The 21,588-nt window shown below is 44.3% G+C and overlaps 1 protein-coding gene across 5 annotated transcripts in view; it reads right to left on the reverse strand.

Moving 5' to 3' along the window:
* The window catches only part of Asph (aspartate beta-hydroxylase), a 210,404-nt gene that overhangs the window by 162,059 nt on the left and 26,757 nt on the right, over nt 1-21,588 (reverse strand). For 2 of the 5 annotated variants that reach the window (XM_051160059.1, XM_051160067.1), the window contains exons 2-3: nt 6,322-6,471; nt 3,115-3,183 (exon numbers count right to left, since the gene is read on the reverse strand). In XM_051160059.1, the coding sequence (XP_051016016.1) occupies nt 3,115-3,183; nt 6,322-6,471 (219 nt within the window). Of the gene's footprint in view, nt 1-3,114; nt 3,184-4,500; nt 4,546-6,321; nt 6,472-10,786; nt 10,876-21,588 lie in introns of those variants that run through there. The other 3 variants (XM_051160089.1, XM_051160081.1, XM_051160075.1) reach the window with 3 other exon arrangements.

Here is a 21,588-nt window from a genome sequence, read left to right on the forward strand (position 1 = left end):
CCAGTCTGAAGAGAAAAACTATTCTGGGAACATAGTTCCTCAGGACATGAGGGTCCGCCCCAAATGAACAGCAGAAAATGCTGGGTGAGTTCCATGTTCCTCACTAGCCACGGCCCCACAGTTCTTCCCATCTGGACTTAGCGCATGTACAGGGGCTGCTGAGTGCTGTTCCTTGGTGCTGTAGCCACACCTGACGTGGGCCAACTAGGGGCTAGCTGTAGAACAAAGCGGCAGGCGTGCATCCTCCAGCGAGGCTGCTACAAGAAGTGACTCTCAGCACTGAGTCCTGGGACCATTTCCTATTGACAGTATGTGGGAAACAAACTTTTCCTTTAATATTTTTTTTTTGAGATTATGATACAATTACATTGTTTTCCCCTGCCTTGTCTTCCCTCCAAACACTCCCACTGCTGTTCTACCCCCTTGCTGTCTTTCCAATTCATTGCCTCTTTTTAATTGTTGTTACGTGTGTGTGTGCGCGCGCGCGCGCGCGCGCGCGCGCGCATAGGTCCCATTTACAAACTGAAACCAAAATTGTTTGCATTTTAGATGATTTGGGCTAAACAATAGGAAACTATATGTCCAAGGGCAAGACTAGTACATTTTCAAAGTTTATCAGGAGACTCAGAATTAGTAGAATCAGCAACAGTTATTGGTCTTAGTTTCCTCGTACTTTTTGTATGTCCTATTCACAGGTGGAAAAGGCTTCGAGTGTGGACGGAAAACGGTATGTATGGAGGCTTTCCACAAACTAGCATGATGGGATTAGAGTTAAGAATCCAAGAAGCAAAAATGTATGAAATATATGCCAAGTCTGTGGAAGCTTACCACATACATGATTGTGACTTTCGGTAAATCCCGACCTCCCTTCCTCCCTCCCTCCCTCACCTTGGCTTCCTGCCTTAATCTGAAACCAATGCTCTTAAGCATCAAGGTGCCATCCCAACATAAAGGGAAGCAGAGGTTTGGTGTCTTAGTGGGACATGCTCTATAATTTCTCCACCATTGCCCAGACCACCCCAACACTGTACTAGAAACCTGCAAGAGACTGAGGCATGGCTAAGCTTTAGTCACCTCGTGTGAAGGACTTGAGTGATCCAAGTCAAGAGTTTAACTGTACCAGGTGCAGTGACTAAACATCGTGCAGTGACTAAACGCCGTGCAATATATAATAGGTGACAGTGGTCCTGGAAGTTCATCTTTATTAAAAATCATAAACCAAGTAAGAACTGAGACCTGCACATAGAACCGCTTAATAGAGAAGTCTCCCACACTGGGATCCACCTCTTGGTACCCAAGTCTAGTGAAAGGAACAAACTGAGCAGCACACCCCATTTGTGTCTATTAGAAACAGCAGTTCTCAGTGCTATAGTTAACAAACTCTTACAGTGGTTAAAAACTTTAGACTACCTCTTTAAGATCCAAAGGAACTGATTTTCTAGTTGAAATTCTGATTGCAGATTTTTCATTTTGTGTGGTAGGTAAGTACACAAAAAGAAAGCCAATCGTGAAAGCGTAAAATCGAACATGAAACTACACAGTTTCCATTCCAAACATTCATTGAGGCTGTATAGACTTTGTATGTGGTTAGTCTGTGTCTGTGTGTCTGTCTCGCTCTCTCCCTCCCCCCCCCCCTACTCTCTCTCTCTCTCTCTCTCTCTCTCTCTCTCTCTGGTATGTGTGTATACAATTTTTCATACTACCATTTAAAAAAATCAAAATCACACTAAAGTCATTAATATAAGAAACAAACAAACAAACAGGGGTTCCTTTGACATTATCCCTTAAAAGCGTCTCTATTCAGAACTCATTTAAAGTTAGAACAATAAGAGCAGTTAGAACAAAAAAGATGCCATCATCCTAACATACTAAGTTCTACGTGACTTTATTCTTTCACACACCTAAAACTATGGTCATCTGCAGATTTAATGTACATCCTGAAACTCTGATTTAGACATAAAAGGATGAAATTACAATAAGGAAGCCATTAAGTCACGATATAGCATTAGGTTGCACAGTGGGCTTCCCACCATACCCACAAGGGCTAACTCCCACTACTACATAGGAAGAAGAAAACACACACCAAGGTAGGGCTCAGACAGCTGTGTAACAGCTGACCGTAACTAACACTGTTCCCTGTTTCAAATTTGCTTAAAAGGGAAGTGAGAGCTAACTATGAAAGAAAAGCTGCTTACCTGCTACAGAGCCTTTCTATTTCTCTGTGACCATAAATACACAAAAGTTTACTTAGCAGTATCCGGCCATAGCTGCTTCTTTGCTAAGAAACTTGATACAAAGCTTTAATACATGTTTCATACTAAGAAAAGGAAATGAGCTGCTTAAAACCAGAAATAACGGGCCACAAAATCTGCATATTCAACACAGGACTGTCCTTTTTACTAAGACAGTCTTTTAAAACCACAAGGAGATACCAATCTTTATTTAGTTCAAGAAACACTTAGCTGGTAACAAAATTACAGAAAGAAATCCATGGCTGTCAAAACAGGAAAGTGTAGTTAAAGACCACTAGCTCACGCTTTAATATAAACTTGTAAACACAAATAGGACATTAAAGATGCTGACTGTCATGGTTTTATTTCAAAGCTAACTAATGTAAACCTTGAGAAATGTCCATTTTCACTTATATCACACTGAACAGGCTGCCCTGATCTGGCCTCATGATGAATGCTAAGTAGAGCTGGCCCTAGTGAGTACCTGAATGGGAGAAATTTACATCTTAAAGTCAGAATAAATTATGTCAACTGGTGCTTTTAAAAAAAAATGTTTCTCATTTGAAAACACATGAGGGTGTTATCTAGATCTCTGGACATTAAGTTCAGATTATGAAATGCTTAAATCAGAAAACACAAATGAAGCTATAGTTATGGAAAACTGAAGTGATTAAAAATTGAGCTGCATGTTCTTATAAAGGAGACTGCAAAGTCACAATGGAAAAGTGCTCACTTAGGATATCAGCAGAAATGAAATATTAAGTCATAAAATATCTTCCATAAAAGCCTCACAGTTACTGCAGCTAATTATGAAAGTAAGAATAGACTTTTGACTTTAGTATGAGATTCCTTCTAACACAAAGAGAGAGAGAAATGTACTTGCCTAGTAAAACTTTGGCATCGTCCACATCAAAGTCTCCGTCACCATCCGCATCATAGACTCCTAGTTTTCCTACAACAGGAGAGAAATGATAGACACGGAACAGAGAGAAAACAAATTTAATAATGAACTGTCTGCCACTGGAGGCTGAGACACCATAAATGTTACTAATCCCTCTCCTTTCACCCCTGCAAAGCAGAACCATAAGAACTCATTATCAAAGCTCACAGGCTTTGTCAGAGCACCACCTCCAGATGCCGGAAGCATGCAGCAAGCAAAGGCTGAGAGGTTTTCCCTAAAGATTCAGCACTACACCAATCCTAGCACATCCCAATCATTTTGCTGTTCTCTTCAAAATATTTTACATGAAATTTGGAACATACATAAGACACTGACCAACCCATTTCTAACAGCCTAGCAGCTGCATAAAATCTGATGCTTCTAAGGTGTAAAACTTTGTTCAACTATCAACAATAAACAGAACCCAAGCTTCAAATAAAGAGCAAGTATAGATAAAACAACAGAGAGCAGAAGTACTTTACCAAGTGAAGGATTAACAGTTTGATATTTAGCAATAAATTACAACCAAAAAAAATCATGCATACGTGGGAGGGGGGTGCTGTTTTAAAAGTAAGGTATGTAAAACCGGAGGCTTCCTGAAATGACAAGGAAATTTTTCCATGGCCACTCACTTAAAAAAATGCCCTTGGCACCAGATATCCATTACTTAAGGGAAAAAAGAAGAAAGCTTAAAGAGACCGTTGAGAAGCCAGGTTCACTCCGCCTTACTCAGCAACAGCTGTGCACTGTCCATGCTTTCAGGGTGCTTTCTATAGGTTTAGCATTCCAAATAAGTCTATAAAACAGTCCATTCTAGAAAAAATATTCTAAAATCAACATGGTTTACAATTCACCATTGGGCAAGAAGTATGGAAAAAAATTATACTGCACACTAGTATTTTTAATAGCAAAAAATACAGCATTCTTCTGAAAAACAGTTAGCAATAAATACTGTTTCCAGTTCTTTAATTCCAAGTACATTAGAAGTATTGCCTAAAGCCAGACAGCAAAATTCCCAGATCCCTGGCTCTAGTTTTGCTATACAAAAGTCTAATAGTGCACACACAAGAAAACTGGTAGAAATGGAGGGATGAAGATGATATCCTTATCACTAAGAAAATCAAAGTTATAACCTGTAAGTCAGGCTATCAATAGCACTGTGCTTTATACCATTTTAAAGGCAGAAAGCCGTGCCCTTCCTGAACACCTTACAAGGGAAGCCAGTCCTATCATTTCCACTCTTGATGTAGATGACTAAGTTAGGAGAAAAGGGATGAGGTCTTAGAGACAGATGCAAAAAACACTTAGGATGCATCTCCAGCAGCCTACCTTGAAGTACCTCTGATAAGTTATAACGGAAGTCCTTTGCTTTGGCTGCATGCATACAAAACACAAAAATGGTTATATATCATTGAAGGTATACAAATTACCTAGCAACACTATATGTTAATGAAATCATACTTTTGTTTATGCCGAACTAAAAAATTTTTAAGCTATTCGTCTATTTGGAGACAGGCCATATTAAGCATACTGTCTTATTCTTTGTTCTCCTCCCCACTTAAGAAAGATGGCCACAGTCTATGACTGGCACAAGAGGTCGACTCAAAAGGGGCTGGTCTTCAACACAACATTAGCACTTGGGTATTTTTCTTCCTGACCGGTCCATGTCCTTAACTGGGTTATTAAAGAAGACCATACTTTGTAATTGCTAAAAATGAAAACCAAATGATTGTCACCACTGACTGCAGGATAAATGAGTGTGGTGTCCCAAGATGATGTCCCGGGAACTCTCTTAACCTTAGGCATATAATAATGCTGTGTGTAAGCCGGCAACTCCAAAGTACACAGGCTTGTACATGCTATGCTCGGAACACCCCGAACAGTCGCAAAAGTCAAACTGCTGAGGGAAGAGTAAAGGCATGGGGAAGAATGGGTAATAGAAACATTCTGAAATCAGATAAGGATGATTACGCAAAAATGTGAATATAATTTTTTTTAAAAAAATCAATGAATTGTAGATTTTCAAATGTTTACCAACATTTAACTTATGTCATTTTTTTCCATTTTTAAAAAGGATAAAAATGAAGAATGGTCGATATAAAATGACTCTTTTTTTTTTTTTTTTTTTTAACTTGAGTATGGCTGGAGAGATGGCGGCTCAGCGTCTGAAAGTGCTTCTGGCTCCTCCAGAAAACCCAAGTGTCAGTTCCCAGAACCCATATCAGGTGTCTCATGACCACGCAAAACTGCTGCTCCAAAGGATCCACACTGCCTTATTCTGACCTCTGTGCATACAGACAGACAGACAGACAGACAGACAGACACACACAGACACACACACACACACACAGAGATGCATATACTCACATAGGTATAGAAATAAAAAATGGAGAAAGGAAAGTGGAGGAGAAAGTGAGATGCTACTGAAAGTACCCCCAGGAATGGCCTCCAACGATCATGTAGATGCCGCAGCGGCACAGTCCACCCCAGCATTCCACTCCCACAGCCATGTGCACACACAGTCCTATCTCAACAGACGTGGGAAGGTGCTCCTGGAAAACCCTCTCAAAAGAAAAGTGTTGCAAGTCAGCCATGGCAGCTCACTTCTATAATCCTGACATCTGAAGCCAAGGCAGGAGGATCACTGTAGGTTCCAGGCCAGCCTGGGCTACAGAACGAGGTGCCATCTCAGACGTATGCCTACTAAAGGAAGCAGTTCGTGATCCAGAGATTCTAAAACTATAATATACATACACACACACACATATATATACACACACACATATATATACACACACACACATATATACACACACACACACATACATATATACACACACATATATATACACACACACATATATATATACACATATATATATTACAGAAAATAGTGAAAATGACTTTTACAACCTTCGTTTTGATAGAAACTTCCATAAACCACAATAAGCAGTGTCTTCGAGACCCAGATCCTTCCTCCAAGGCAGCCCCAGTAATACACTAATGCACCCTTTGCATTCACTTTATCAAGAACCAGTGGGAAGCAAAGGTATCAATAACCCCAGAGAGATCCCAACAAACCTTGGGGATAACCAAGGGCTATCAAGGTCCCTCATGCAAACTCACTAGAGCTCATACCCTAGTTCTTACCGAGAACTTCCTCGTAATCAACAAGGTCAAACCACACGACAGCCACGGATGTCCAGACGCCCAGCAACGCAACGACCATGAACCACGTGAAGAAGGAGCCTCCTGAAATCCCTCCTTTCCTCCCGTTCTTGTGTCCTCCGTGCTTTGCCTCTGTTTGGAGAAAGACAAATGTCAAACATGCGGCTGACTGCCACTTTCCCCACCTGTTAATTTTGACAGTGATTTGATGGATCATTTCCAAAACACATTTTACATACATTCTCAAAGTGCACTGCTTAAAATAATGACTTTGAACACAAAGAAGTTTCTGTTCCATCTCAATTACTGTGTTCAAATAATCTTAATTTTGAACAGAAGTAAACTAATGGGCTTTTTTTTTTTTTTAAATATGATGGCAGAACACATACATTCCTTCCAAGTCCTTTGTCAAAACAGTCTGTGTGGGAACACTTTTGTGTCCAGACGGCCACCTGTTCCCTGCGTGTGCTGATTAACAGGCACTGACTGGTAGGTCATAAGCACTCCTGAAACTTCGTGTTCTTGCCTTCCTATACCAAGGAAATTATACTGGGCCCAGTTTGATATTTCTCACTGTTATCTTGCATTGTCTAACTTTCCAACTAGCCAAAGCTGTTCAATTTTCATTTTGATACAATATTGCAAGTCTTTTGCAAGAGTCCTGGACACTGGGACAGACATTCCATTTTGCCCTCCACATCTGTGGCTTTCTCTCCTGTGTGGCTTCCCTTACCCATTAAGAGTTATGCTGAGCTTTACGGTGCCTTCCGGCTCCACCAGCTCCTTCACTGGACACCGCCTTTTCTTGGTGCTGGTGGTCACCTATTTTCTTACAGAGCAATATCCTTTGCTAACTCATGGACAACATACATTCAAAAACCCGGCCTATAACCTTCGAAGTCCAGTGCATATCAACTTATGTAACGAAATCAGAGATGTATATGGATCTTTTCCTCTATCTTATTTATGCTGTATACAACCCTAAAACATGTTAAGTGCCGAAGAAAACGATTCCCTCTAAAATCATTCGATAGTGAGGGAAGGCGAGTGGGAGAGGGAAGGCACAGGAACATAAATCACAGACGAAAAGAAGCAATACAGCACAAGTCCCCCTTCCTCCTCCTTGAGATCCAGCAGGGTGTGGGCAGGCAGGAAACAGTCCTTGCCAACTGGCCCCAATGCAGGGAAACAGCTCTGTAAACTGCTGTCCACCAAGCATCATTTATCATGTTTGCTATGTTTGGTGTGCCTTTTAGAAATAATCTTCTGATAGTCAAAATAAACGCAATTCATGGAAGTCAGTAGAAGGGTATAAAAATTCAATACTGTTTGAAAGTTAGCACCATATATGAATTTCTCTTTAAGAAGAATGTTATATTCCACAAATATATTTGAAAGGTTATTATCATATTCCCAAGGCCATCTGAGAAAGGCAACTTTTCCCCCATCTGACCAGCCAGCAGGACACTGCTGGTATGTGTGGCATGGTGGGCTTTTCTCACAGCACTGTCATGAGCACTGCTACATGTGGCCCTCAGGGCAACTTGCCCATGTTTCTACTGAAGGTGTCTCTAGAAGCTAAGCACGACACTGTTCATTCTGTGTGACTGTTCCTCATACGGTAGGGTAGCTAACACGCTTATTTCTCTCAGGCCCAAAGCAGGTAGGGTCCAGGGTTATTCTCTCAAATATCTCCAAATCCTTCTTACATGGGCATTGCCCTCCTGAGTACCACTGGATTCTCAGGGACAGGAATCATCATCTGTTTGAGGGGAAAGAGGAAGGTGTTCTCCAGCATCAGCACCGCCCATCAGTCAAAACTCAGCAAACGGTCCTAAGCTCTGAGTGTCTAGTGAGTGAGGGCTGACCTTCATGACCCCCATCTCCATCAGCTTTCATCCAGACCCTGACTTCTACCTCCACACACATTTCTAAGAAAAGGGCACTAGTGGCTTCAGGCAACAAAACCTTTCCAACGCATTGCTTGGAAAGAAAAGAAAAATGAAATCTACTTGTTAAAAGGATGTTCTTTTCTTAGATTTATTTTATTTGACGCATGAGTATCCTGTCTGTATGTACATCTGTGCATCACACGAGTGCTTGGTGCTGATGAAGGTCAGAAGAGGGCATCAGGTCCTGGAGCTATGGTTGGTTGGGAGCCACTAGGTGGGCGCTGAACACAAACCCAGCTTCCCTGAAAGAGCAATCCTATTCATAGGATCGGCCATCTCTCCAATCTTATGAATATTCACGTTTTAAACACACTATCAGATCAAATTTTCAAGAGATCAGAAAAGTAACTCAATGTTTGTGTGTGCACACATTCAAACACACATGTATGCTTAAGTATATTCCTATAACTAAGTGTATAAAATTTTGGCTAAAGAAAACATTTTATTTTTGAGGAGCATAGCTTTCAATATTTTATATGGCATAAGCAATCATGTAAACCATTAAAATAATACTAAATAAGCTACCACTGGAATTTTTCAAAATAAGAGGAAAGATAGCTAAGCTCTGTGGGGCAGGAGGACACCACAAACTCTGTAGCAGCGTTCAGTATTTAGTTTACCTCTCTTCTATAAACATGAAGACACCTTCCCTAAGGTATATAAAAAAAACCTTTCTTACTTTTATACAACATACAAATAAGTATGCTGGAAAGATGGCTCGGTGGTCAGGAGTATGCACTGCTCTTGTGATCTGTTTCCAGCACCCACACCGGTGGCTTACCACTGCCTGGACATCCAGCTCTACACCAGTGGCTTGCTGATTCTAGCATCACTGGCCTCTGTGTGAACCTAAACTCAAGTGCACATACCCTTAATCCAAAAACAAAAATGAGCCTTTTAAAAAAAAAAGTGAAATACACTTGAAGCTGAAACTTTTATTTAAAAATCAATGATAAAACGACGCTAATCTGGGTTCTTGTCTTATCTGCCTTTGGACGTTGCCACAGACACTGTCTTTTCCTATTGCTCCTCATTAGCTAGAATATAGCAAATTGTTAAAAATACTTTATCCCTTTACAATGTCAAACAGCGCATTACTCTAGCATCATTAACCTTATTGCTATTAATACTTGTTAGTTCCCATGAAGGCTAAAAGCATTACGTCATTAAGTCATAGGAGAATAATTTCTAAGTCTTTGAGCATGCTCATGAGGAATGCTAAGCGTGAGCTAGGGATCTAGAGAAGTCTTTTAGGAGCCCCTTTCTGGAGCATACAACATATGCTCGGTCTGTCCCTCTGTAAATGTGGCATGCCAAGCTCCCGGGGACAGATCAAGTTTCCTGACTCAAGCAAAAGAAGTGTGGTAAAGCAAACTCCTCCCAAGAGTTTCAAACTCCACAAACAAACGCAAAACCAGGACATTGTCACAAAAAGATCCTGAGGCAGAGGGGGGAAAAAAAAAAAAAAAAATCAACCAGCAGTTGATGCTATTTTCTTAGATTAAAATAAATCTCAGTAGGCCTTCAGTTAAGGATAAGTAATTCATTTTCTTCCATGCTGCCTCATCAAAATGATGTTCCATATTAGAAAATGTTCCCACACAGTACTGAACAGAACATTGGGCAAGCAAATGTCCCAACAGTCAGAAGGAAAGTCTCCAAAATGAAGTCCAGGCTTAGGGACAAACAGCCACTGTGTGCTGGCTGAGGAAAGGGTAAACAGAAGGGTCATATAACTCACTTGCCATCAAGTAAACTGCAAACCATTCATGGGTAGGTTTTTGTGGGCACTGGCCTGGGCATTTCACACCAATACTAAACAGAACATTTAAAATTTTAAAGCAGCAATTCCTTACACGCAGTTCAATAGTCTCAAAATTACCTAGCCGATATATATGATTTCAAAGACAACCTTTGTCTATAAAGAAAAAATATAGATACAAAAAAAAGTAAATTCAACACAGTAAGGGAATGAACACGTCAAATTAAGAAACAAAATCCTCGTGTCTTCTATTTTGTTTTTCATTTACCCACCACCCCCACCCCCCCACCTACCTCCACCCGGCTTCACAGGAAGTAGGTCAGTTTCCATATAAGGTAAGCCTGCTCGAACCAAGCCTGCTCACCAACACAAGACCAGACTTACATACCCCTTCAATTTCCCATCCTTGTACATGAAATCTGAACACACAATTCTCTAGGTTTGTTGTAACAGACATGTCAGACTATAGCAGTTTATAAAATGTGGCTTGTGATTGTAGAATATATTAAAAGGCAGTCTAAATTAGGACACCAAAACCTATTCCAATTCAAGACAGATTATCCATGAAAATCCAGCCACTGTGAAAAGTAGATCTCTCCAGAAATTCAGGACAGAAAATGTGGATGGCACAAAGCACTTAGCCAAAAACATCTGAACAGAGTACAGCTGGAAATCTGGTAAGAAGTTGTTAACTAGGTACAAACCCTTTTCATTCCAAACAAGAGAAATATACCTTTATCTTCAGCCATTTTGGTTTCTTCAATCCATGCATAAAATATACTGAAGGGGAAAAAAAAAAAAAACCTAAGGTGTCCCCCGGAGGTATGGGGCATCCAGCATGCTCTCCCCTGCTAGAACCGTGACTACCAATCCTGCCTGGCCAAGGGCTCCAGAGTTGAAACTGGACCTGACTGCAGACTGCTCACTAGCTATTTTTAGAGACCGCTCCCCCATGGCCACATGCTGCTAACTGCTCAGGCGGACTGCACTCCCGACAATCCTGCAGCCCTTCCCACACAGGATGGATGCCTGCTCAGTTGGGCCCCATCTCTTCCTACCCCAAGCTCTGAAGGACAAGGCAGCTTGACTGAGCTCCAGAAGACAAACAGTACCACCACAGGCATCCAGGGCCTCGGTCGGCTCCAACATCAAATCACTCTCTAATTAAAGGGGCCCACGTGTGGCCTCAAGCCCACAGCCAGCTTCATTTGGCCTTTCACAATTTCAATCGAAAGTTTGTGAGACTATTTAGCCAGTTTGCTTAAAGGAAGGCATGATAGATGACAAGAAGTTAATGGATTCCCTAGAATCCTGATTCACAGAGTTATCATCCCAGGAATAAGCCTCCAATGGCAAAAGTAAAGCCAGGGTACAAAACCGTTTCACAGGAAGCCAATGACTGGAGACACTGAAGGAAATAAGCAGAGGGGAAGGGAAGATAAGGATAAGAAGGGAGGAAAGAGCACCTCAAAAAGGGTGCTGGGCAGAGATTACATAATCCCACATCCAAGTGTTCCCTTCTGGGAAATCAAATTGGCCCAGTTTTAATACCATTTTTTTCCCACTGTTCTAAGATTAGCAGTTTATAGATTTCATTGGAGCTCTAATTAATATATAAAATTAATTTAGAGCAAGTAGAATCTAGAGCAAACAGCAACCTTCTGAAGCTGCTTTTCCATCTTAACTTTTTTTTTCACTCCAACTTAAGTATCCATAAGCAAATAAAACATTTAGGTTTCTGAAGACGGGTCAGTAACTTAAGGTCTAACAGTCTAGATATGAGGCAGGGGGAAGAAAGTTCAAGAGACAACTGAAAAAACCAATTTGTGTCTTGGTTTCCTAGGATGGAGTTAAAGATGACTCTCCGGTACCTAGTATAATATTATGAATATAATATATTATTATTCAATGTTATACAATATTGTAATGATTAAAAAAATAAGATGCCAGGCAACAGATAGGATATGGAGAAGTTTATTATATGAGCATAATAGGTAAGTATTCTGGAAGCTTCTTTTATCTGGAGGGTATAAGAATGATAAGGAATACTTCATGAGACCACAAGGTCATGCCACAACTGACTCACAGGGCCACCGCACTTCTGGGGCTGTGGCCCGGAGTGGTTTACAGGGCCACTGCACTTCTGGGGCTGTGGCCTGGAGTGGTTCACAGGGCCACCGCACTTCTGGGGCTGTGGCCCGGAGTGGTTTACAGGGCCACCGCACTTCTGGGGCTGTGGCCCGGAGTGGTTTACAGGGCCACCGCACTTCTGGGGCTGTGGCCCGGAGTGGTTTACAGGGCCACCGCACTTCTGGGGCTGTGGCCCGGAGTGGTTCACAGGGCCACCGCACTTCTGGGGCTGTGGCCCAGAGGGGTTCACAGGGCCACCGCACTTCTGGGGCTGTGGCCCAGAGGGGTTCACAGGGCCACCGCACTTCTGGGGCTGTGGCCCAGAGGGGTTCACAGGGCCACCGCACTTCTGGGGCTGTGGCCCAGAGGGGTTCACAGGGCCACCGCACTTCTGGGGCTGTGGCCCAGAGGGGTTCACAGGGCCACCGCACTTCTGGGGCTGTGGCCCAGAGGGGTTCACAGAGCCACCGCACTTCTGGGGCTGTGGCCCAGAGTGGTTCACAGGGCCACCGCACTTCTGGGGCTGTGGCCTGGAGTGGTTCACAGGGCCACCGCACTTCTGGGGCTGTGGCCCAGAGTGGTTTACAGGGTCACCGCACTTCTGGGGCTGTGCCTGATTGGTTTACCAGGGCCACCGCACTTCTGGGGCTGTGGCTCGGAGTGGTTTACAGGGCCACCGCACTTCTGGGGCTGTGGCCCAGAGTGGTTTACAGGGCCACCGCACTTCTGGGGCTGTGGCCCAGAGTGGTTTTGAGATGGGGACATGCTTTTCAGCTTCGCCATTATTCCACAGAGCTGGCACACCTCTAGATAAATCTTCTGCTTATGAAATACTTCTTGACAGACTAGGCCTGTGCTGGGCCAGCTGCATTAGAAATTATAATACAGAAGCCAATGAATTAAAATAAGAACCACTGCCATTAAACCAGGGCCAGCCGAAAACAGGGCCGTTGTCAGTACAGAGCCGGCTACTCTTTGCAGTCTTACCTTAAACATGACCATATACACTATGGTAACTGTGCTGGGCAGTTTTGTGTCAACTTGAAACAAACTAGAGCCATCTGACAACAGACAGCCTCAATTAAAAAAAAAAAAAAAAAAAAAAAAAAAAAAAAAAAAAAAAAAAGCCTCCATAAGGTAGAGCTGTAGGCAATCCTGTAGGGCATTCTCTTAACTTGTGATTGATGAGAGAGGGCCCAGTGCATTGTGGGTGGTGCCATCCCTGGGCTGGTGGTTTTGGGTTCTATAAGAAAGTAGGCTGAGCAAAGCATAGAGAAGTAAGACAGCGAGCAGCAACCCTGCATGGATGGCCTCTGCATCAGCTGCTGCCTCCAGGTCCCTGCCCTGCTTGAGTTCCTGTCCTGACTTCCTTCAGTGATGGACGACAGTGTGGAGGTATAAGCCAAATAACCTTTTTCTTGCCAACTTGGTTTTTGGTCAGCAGCGGCGTTTCATTGCAGTGATAGGAAACCCTAAGGAAGACAGTTAGCCTCCTCCTTCTTCTAGATCCTTCTTTCTTCCCTAATTTCATAAAAGTGACAAACTACCTGTGCAGTGGGGTGAGGGGAGAAAACTACTCTGAGCTAAGATTTTAAACCATTCATTGTATTCACTGCATAGAAAGGGAATTCTGGTGTCCAAGAAATTGCCTGTAATGATAACTTTTTTTGGTAAAGAAGAATACTTCTAAAAGCTTGTTTGTTTGTTTGTTTGTTTAAATAAACTGGATTTGTATATGACAAATTAACACCACAGCAAACAACTAAGCTGAGAGTCACTATCGAAGTAGCAGCTGGCGGGACTAAACCACGCCTGGGTACAAGCAGGGAACAAGCCTGTAATGTGAACTCGGAGGCTATTAATATCAACCTGATATGACCTGAGGCTACAAAAGCCAAGATCTACATCCACTGAGCCACACAGGCTGGACCTGTCTCCAAACACCTGCCAGGTGAAAATCTTTGAGCCCTTTCAGGCCAGTGCTGGCCCCTTCCCTTCCCTTCCCTTCCCTTCCCTTCCCTTCCCTTCCCTTCCCTTCCCTTCCCTTCCCTTCCCTTCCCTTCCCTTCCCTTCTCTTCCCTCCCCTCCCCTCCCCTCCCCTCCCCTCCCTTTCCCTAGCCACTCATAATCTCCAACAGCAGCCCTAACATACTAAGATAACCTGAGGCTTCTTAATCTCCTCCTCCGAAGCTTGCCTTTCCGTAGGTCTGTACAAGGTCCTAAGAACATGCCTAAGTCCCCATGACTGGATGCTCAGGGGAACACGCCAGAACCATGTGAGAGCCTGGGTGTAGGAGTGATTCAACTGCAGTCCAGAAGAGGGGATTTTGAAGGCTGGGTTTGATGAGCCCACACTGTAGTCAAGTACTGGACTATCACAGAGAAACCCATGGCTAGGTATAATAACGTACACTGATGAACAAACAAGCAAAGAGAACACTACGTACGCCAGCATATGCTCAGTCTCAAGAAGGGAACTCTGTTTTTTGTTTTTGTTTTTTGTTTTTTTTTACCAACTTCAAGCTTATCGATTCCTTGGCCCCTAAAACATAAGCCAAGCAACAAGAACCCTGCTCCTCCAGGGTACTTACTCGGCATGCAACTCCACACCCCTAATCCAGCCCTAGCATCCGTGGCTCGCTCCCTGCACGCTGCCCATCTAACACCCACTCTTACAATGTGCCTTGCTGTGACGTCAACCTACTTCACCTTCTTCGGCACATCTTCACTCTTGCTGGAATATTTCTGTAGCCCTCCAGGCAGCCGTGCACGGAGTCTAAAGCCCTGCTGAAAGGGCCCTGCTTCTTTAGCTCCACTATGGTGCCAGCTGGGCGCCTCACTATCAGTCATGTATTTCTTTACATCAACACCCTAACCTTCAAAAGGAGCTCCTCTTCACAGACCTATAGTACCTCAACAGACATGAGCACGCGGTGTCATTCTAACCCTAATGTAAGTAGCTAAGATCGCCCACCAAATAACTAAGGCAAAGCTGCAGATGCCATGTAAAACACAACCCCGCTGACTCCTCCCCCTGCCCTGGAAAAAAAATCACCTCTGCACCAGAGAACAGAATGAGAAAACACAACCGTCAGTCACGATCTTTTTCACAGATTCTGTATCTCTCTTGCTTCTAGTCCATGAAACTTCCTTTAGTGCGAGTGGTGTCTCCTAGCTGCTCCACACTTCCAGTGTAACGCGGAGAGGAGGGTGGGGCCTTCGGGAAGTAGAGTCTCACAAGTGGTTCTTGGCATGTTGGGGCGTACCCTCGGAAGCGGACACCCACCTGCCCTCTCAGTTTGCCTGACTCATAAAGTGAGCCAGCTGCCTGCTCCACCGTGTGCCTCCACGATCAACTGCTCTCCCCTAAGGCTCAGCCTGGGGATGGACTTTCTCGAACCATCAGGACAAACTTTAACCTCTTCATAGGTTTTAATTAGCTAGGCTATGCATTTCAGTAAGGCGAGCTGATTAACACGCCCCCGCCACCTGCCTCCCCACCTCTCCACAGCCAAGCTGGAGTATACAGGTCCAGATCTGAGTCCCCCTCCTGACACACTGGCCACATTTTACTACTCTGCGTTTTCACACAGCTGGGCTGACTGACATGAACAGGCACAACTGTTCATCCCCCCCTGACAGCAAGAGCAGCCAGCCTCCACAGTGGTGCTACAGTTCATTACAGCTTCCCTGTAAAACTTCTTCAAACTTCTCTGCCCTTAAATCTGTTCTACCAGATTCAAGATCAAAACATAAAACCAACAGCAGGGAACGGCCTCGAGGGCCTATGATCACGTGGACTCCTCTCTCAGCCTGCTCCTATCACACTCCCTTCACTTCCACTCCTCCCTGTGGCCAGCCCTGCTCTGTGGCTCTCTCTCTCTTCACAGGTACAACCCTTTAAAAAGATTTTATTTATTTATTTGTTTTTATGCATCTGAGTGTTTTGCCTCCATGTATGTCTGTGTACCATGTACATGCCTGTGCCTGCAGAGACCAAGAGGGTATTAGATTCCTCTAGGACTAGAGTTACAGACAGCTGTGAGCAGCCTTGTGTTGCGGGTACTAGGAATTGAGCCTGAGTCCTCTGGAAGAACAGCCAGTGCTCTTAACGGCTGAGCCCCCGACAGGTACAATGCTTAGCAGAGTTCCTACGTCACTTCTAACTTCCCACTCACAACCTAGAGGCTACACACTGGCCCCTGACTTCAGCACATGCCAGAGCAGGCTCTCCAGTGTCACTCTAGAGGTTCCTGTGCCATCTTAGCTGAGCTCCTAGCAGGATTCTCTCCCATTCACAGTTTCTCCCCTCCCTGCCTTCCTTCACACTCCTGTCATTTCCATCACCTCCCTGGGCTTTCTTGTTTTCAGTCTGCTTCCTTGGACCACTCTCATCTATGTGACTTTGAAGAGGGCCTAAGCTCGGCCCTCTGCCGGTCTCCACTCACTTCAGCTGCTATCCGCAAGATTAAAATATGTCCCTCCTTAGGCTACAAATCCAGGTAGCTGTCCCCCTAAAGTCCTATATGGATGTCTGTCCCCCTAAAGTCCTATATGGGTGTCTCTGACATCCGTCCCTTCCCTCTCCAAGGTCAGAGTCACAAATCACTTCCAAGAAGCCAGTTGCTGAAGCCAGAAACTTAGGCTTTGCCATTGACCCTTTTCCTGAAGGTTCACCTCAGGCTGTGTCCCCACCTGGCTGCTTGGAAAGGGCTACAATTATGCACAGAAGTGGGCTCCTCAGCGCCTGGGCATCCTTGTCAGTTTCTAAAGTCATAGCGCCTCTGAAGGCCAAAGAATAACTTTGGAGAATCCTTTGTTGCTTCCACTCTTACATGGTTTTTGGTCATTTCCAAGCACTTTATCCACTAATCCATCCTCACAGGCCTCTGGTCAACTTTTTTTTCCCCCTTTGGGTTTGCTTTGACAGGAAAGGGTGGGAAAATCTGTTTCCCCTCATGGAGCCGGAACAGCCATGTCCTTGAAGACTGCTTGACCTTGATTCATTCGTTCGGGAGGCAAAAGATACATAGGCTGCCCCTACCACTGCACATGTTCCAGTACCAAAAAATGAAGAACATTAATTCAACTTAAACTAAGAGCCTCTTCATGTATCTAAACTAGGAGGGAAGTGTATTTGCACAGTGTCAAGTTAATTCCAGCTCCCTCACCTCCATCAACGCAATGATTCCCAAACCCACTGTAAGAAAAGGCCTGCAAACCACTAAGAAAGACCAGACTGGAATTCAGTGAGTGCTAAGCACAAGTGAGGGGCTCATCCATCCACTGCCAATTGCCCACAGCCCCAGCTCAGATAAAGCTGGAGTTGCTACCCAGACTGGACTACAGCAGCCGGAAACAAACTGTGCTTTCTTGACTAAGGCTGTGTACAGAAGGCACAATGGTTGGAAGTGGGAGAGGAACTGCCCTGTGGTAGAATTCAAGAAAACAAACCCAAGACACAGCTTGCACTTTCAACAGTCTGTGTTAAAATGAAGTATTAGCAATACCTGGGCCTGCCTTCCTCCCTTCCTCTTTTCACTTGAAAACTAATTACCCTTTGGACTCCTCGGGTAAGAACCACTACCACCCCAGCATCCACCTGTGTTTGTAGTGATGCTGATTCACCACAGAGGGCCCTAAAGGGATCAGAACACGGGTCCACACCCCACACCCAACACACACACACACACACACACACACACACCACTCCCAACCACCAACACCAACACCCCTTAGGAATCTTTTAGGATCCTAAACTGCACTGGAAACCCTGGTTAGTTCTTCAAGCCATTCTTAATGAATCAGTTTTTAAAAATTAATTAGTTCTCCCTACAGAGTGTTCAACAGAAGAGAGCTCATCTCTGAGGAATAACCACTCCCCTAGGCTAATTACCCACGTAACAGGTGTTAATATGACATTTAAAATGAGGCAAGTTTCCTGCTGGCCCAGGAAAGGGAACATTCTGAGGAATGAGATGACGGTGTTCAATCAGGAACCAAAAACTGGTAAAAGAAAAATTGTTGGAATAAAGTTCTTCAATTTATTTATTTTTACTAAAATCCATAAGCGAAAGAATAAAGAAAGGAAGGGAGGGAGGGAAGGAGGGAGGGAGGGAGGGAGGGAGGGAATGAAAGCCCAGCTACACATCTAACTCTTCCCCCAGTGAGAGGGCAGCATGAAACCAATATGGATGCCACAGCTGATCTTCAACTGTAGCCCTGAAGGTCTCTAAACTGCCTTTTATTCAGAAGGCAAAAAGATCCACCCCTCCACCCTTACAACTTTCAGGCAAGCAAGCAAATAACGTGCAACATTTACATTTAACCTAAATAAAAGAAAAGCAATACATAAAAGCATTGTTTTAAATGTGTGAAATTACAAAGCATATTATGTCTTTGAATCAAAATGCTAGATAATTAAAGTAAAAAAAAAAAAAAAAACAAAAACACTAGATGCAATAATTATGATGAAGACGCTTTGGCAGGCACAGCCAACACACTTCACTGCCCAAGGGCCTGAGTCAATCCTGTCATTGGTGTAAAAAGCTGGGTGGAGCTGGACTCTCCACAGTGAAGAGGCAGAGACAAGAGCTAACATCACCGGCCAACCTAACCTACTTTGCCAACTCCAGGCCAATGGGAGATCCCATCTGAAAAACAAGGTGAATGTTCCCCAAGAAATGACTCACTGGTTTGTACATGCATCACGACCCCCACACAGCCTTGCATCCACATGGAAATGCAATCAAACAAATATAAGAATTATGCATAGTGAGAATCACCTCTGTATAGAGATGTCCTGCTTGACTGAAATACTCGTCGTCTGAGGCAGTGGTCCTCAGGCTGTGGGTCACAACCTCTCTGGGGGTTGCATATCAGCCATTTACATTACAACTCATAACAGAAGCAACATTACAGTCAGGAAGTAGCAACAAAAATAATTTTATGGCTGAGGGGGTGTGGTGGTGTGAACAGGAACGGCCTCCGTGGACTCATGTGTTTGAATGCTTGGCCCGTAGGAAGTAGCATTATTAGGAGATACAGGCCTTGTTGAAGTAGTGTGTTCTTACTGCAAGAAGTGTGTCACTGCAGGGGCAGGCTTTGAGGTCACCTATGCCCCAGCTGCATCCAGTGTGGCACGCAGTCTCCTTCTGCTGCCTGCAGAGCCAGATGGAGAACTCTCAGCTCCTTCTACAGCACCAGGTCTGCCTGTATGCTGCCATGCTTCCCACCGTGATGACAATGGACTAACCCTCTAACCCTGTAAGCCAGCCCCAATTAAACGTTTTTCCTTTATAAAAGGAAATATTATAAGGCAACATTGCCATGGTCATGTTGACAGCAATAAAACCCTAAGACAGGGGGTCACTCCAACATGAGAAACTGTATTAAAGGGTCACAGCATGGGGAAGGTTGAGAACCACTGGTCTAAGGATTCCAGGCACTGGGTGAGAGAAGCTATGAGCCACACAATGACCAGCTCTGATCTTCAGAAGAATTAAACTACACATAAAGCATGTGTAAACAACCTCTACCAACCCTGGACACCAAGGGCTGGATGAGCTCCCACAGTTGGCAATCCATCATAGGATGCTTACTGCTTTGTGTGTGCTTCCATTAACTGCTTCTAATTCACACCTTTTCACTATAATAAAACAGTCCTGAGAATCACAGCACTAGTTCTGTCATTCATTCTAGTGAGTGACTGAACCCAAAGGTGGCTGCAGGGGCCCTCAAACTTGAGGTCAACTAGTCTACACTCACCAGTGCCCTGGAAGCCCCAAACCATGGCTACTGTCTGAAGTGAGTCCAATCCTGCAGAGATGCTCCCTCAAGCTCCACAGCTTGCCTAACTCCCGGTGCCCTTCTCTCAGACTACGTGAATTGCAAACTTTCTCACATTCCTATCTTTGAGTGAGACTTTACAATTTTTTCCAGCAGCTGGAAAGCGCAGTTCTATAGAAGAGTAAACTGGGTTTTCAAAACTCTTAGCACATTACAATACATATGGCAAAGGACTTAATAACATATACAACTTCCCAAGATCCCCACTTAATGCCAAATGAGAGCAAGGGACCGGAAAAATTCCAGGAACAGGATAAAGGTGACTGAAAGAGATCCTCATTCCCCAAGGGGGACACCCACTCAAACAGTGGGTACAAGAGCCCACTGGCACCTGAGCAGAACAGGGAGAGATGGGAAGCAAAGACTATGAGAAAGACAGACAGACACACATACACACACACACATACACACACACGCACATGCACACGCGCGCACACAGCAGCCTGAGCTCCTGGAAAGATCCAGCTTTCCATGGATAAAAGTGGGCAAAAAAGGAAGTAGCACCACCTTGTTCGCCCCCAAAACAGCTGACTGCCCCCAGGAGTAACTCCAGGTTATTCCGTCAAGAATGGCTCTGAGGCAGCTGGAAGAAACTATGTGCCCTGGGGAAGGTCCCCACCTAGCCTTCCAAAGAACTGAGACAGCACTTGTCACATGTCTCTACTGAACAACCAGCCAGCCAATCTTACCAACTGGCCGAGGAGGCACTGCCAGGAGCCCATGGGGACAGAGGCTTGTCAGTCTCCTCCCTGCCTGAGAACTCCGGAGAAGCAAAGGCAGGGCTGAAAGACACATCATGGGAGGTACTCGGCCAGCCTTGCCCTGGCAGGCCCTCCTGCCTGCCCACGCGCCCACCTGCCCGCCCGCAACACACAGAGCTTCACACTGCAAATGAGATCAGTGCTAAGGCAGCCAGTCTTAAATACAGAAAGTGACTAGGACACTGAGGAATGCATCTCACAGGTGGAAGAGAGCCTGTGCTCCTCAGAGGAAATGAGGGATTAATCCTGCCCAAGGAAACAAGCAGGAGGACCTGGAGGAAGATGAAGGACTTCCCACCTGCACCCTGCCAGACACAGTCACAGGAAACGTAGCCGGTGAAATGACCTGGACGCAACTTAAATGTGAATATGTCCCTAATGTGTGGTTAAATTTCTAAATACAGAGCTAAATCTGGGATAATGTTATAATGACTATCACTTAGAATCTATCATGAAGAGGTAATTGCATGGCTTATAACCACTCGTCTTTCTATATTCACCTTGTAATCAATCTTCTTTGTATAAAACAACTCCAATTGTAGACATCAGTACACATCTACATACATTAGTTTGTATATCGCATAGTTCAACTTTTTTTACAGCTTTCAGTGTAAAATTCACATGAAATGAAGAACACTAATCTTTCTTGTTGGTTGATGTTGTTTGAGACAGGGTTTCTCTGTGTAGCCTCAGCTGTCCTGGACTCTCTGTAGAGCAAGCTGGCCTCAAAGTCACAGAGATCCATCCGCCTGCCTCTGCCTCCCGAGTGCTGGGCTTAAATGCGTGCACCACCGCG

Source organism: Acomys russatus, chromosome 2 (genome assembly GCF_903995435.1).
Source record: "Acomys russatus chromosome 2, mAcoRus1.1, whole genome shotgun sequence".
In the NCBI taxonomy this organism is placed as follows: Eukaryota; Metazoa; Chordata; class Mammalia; order Rodentia; family Muridae; genus Acomys; species Acomys russatus.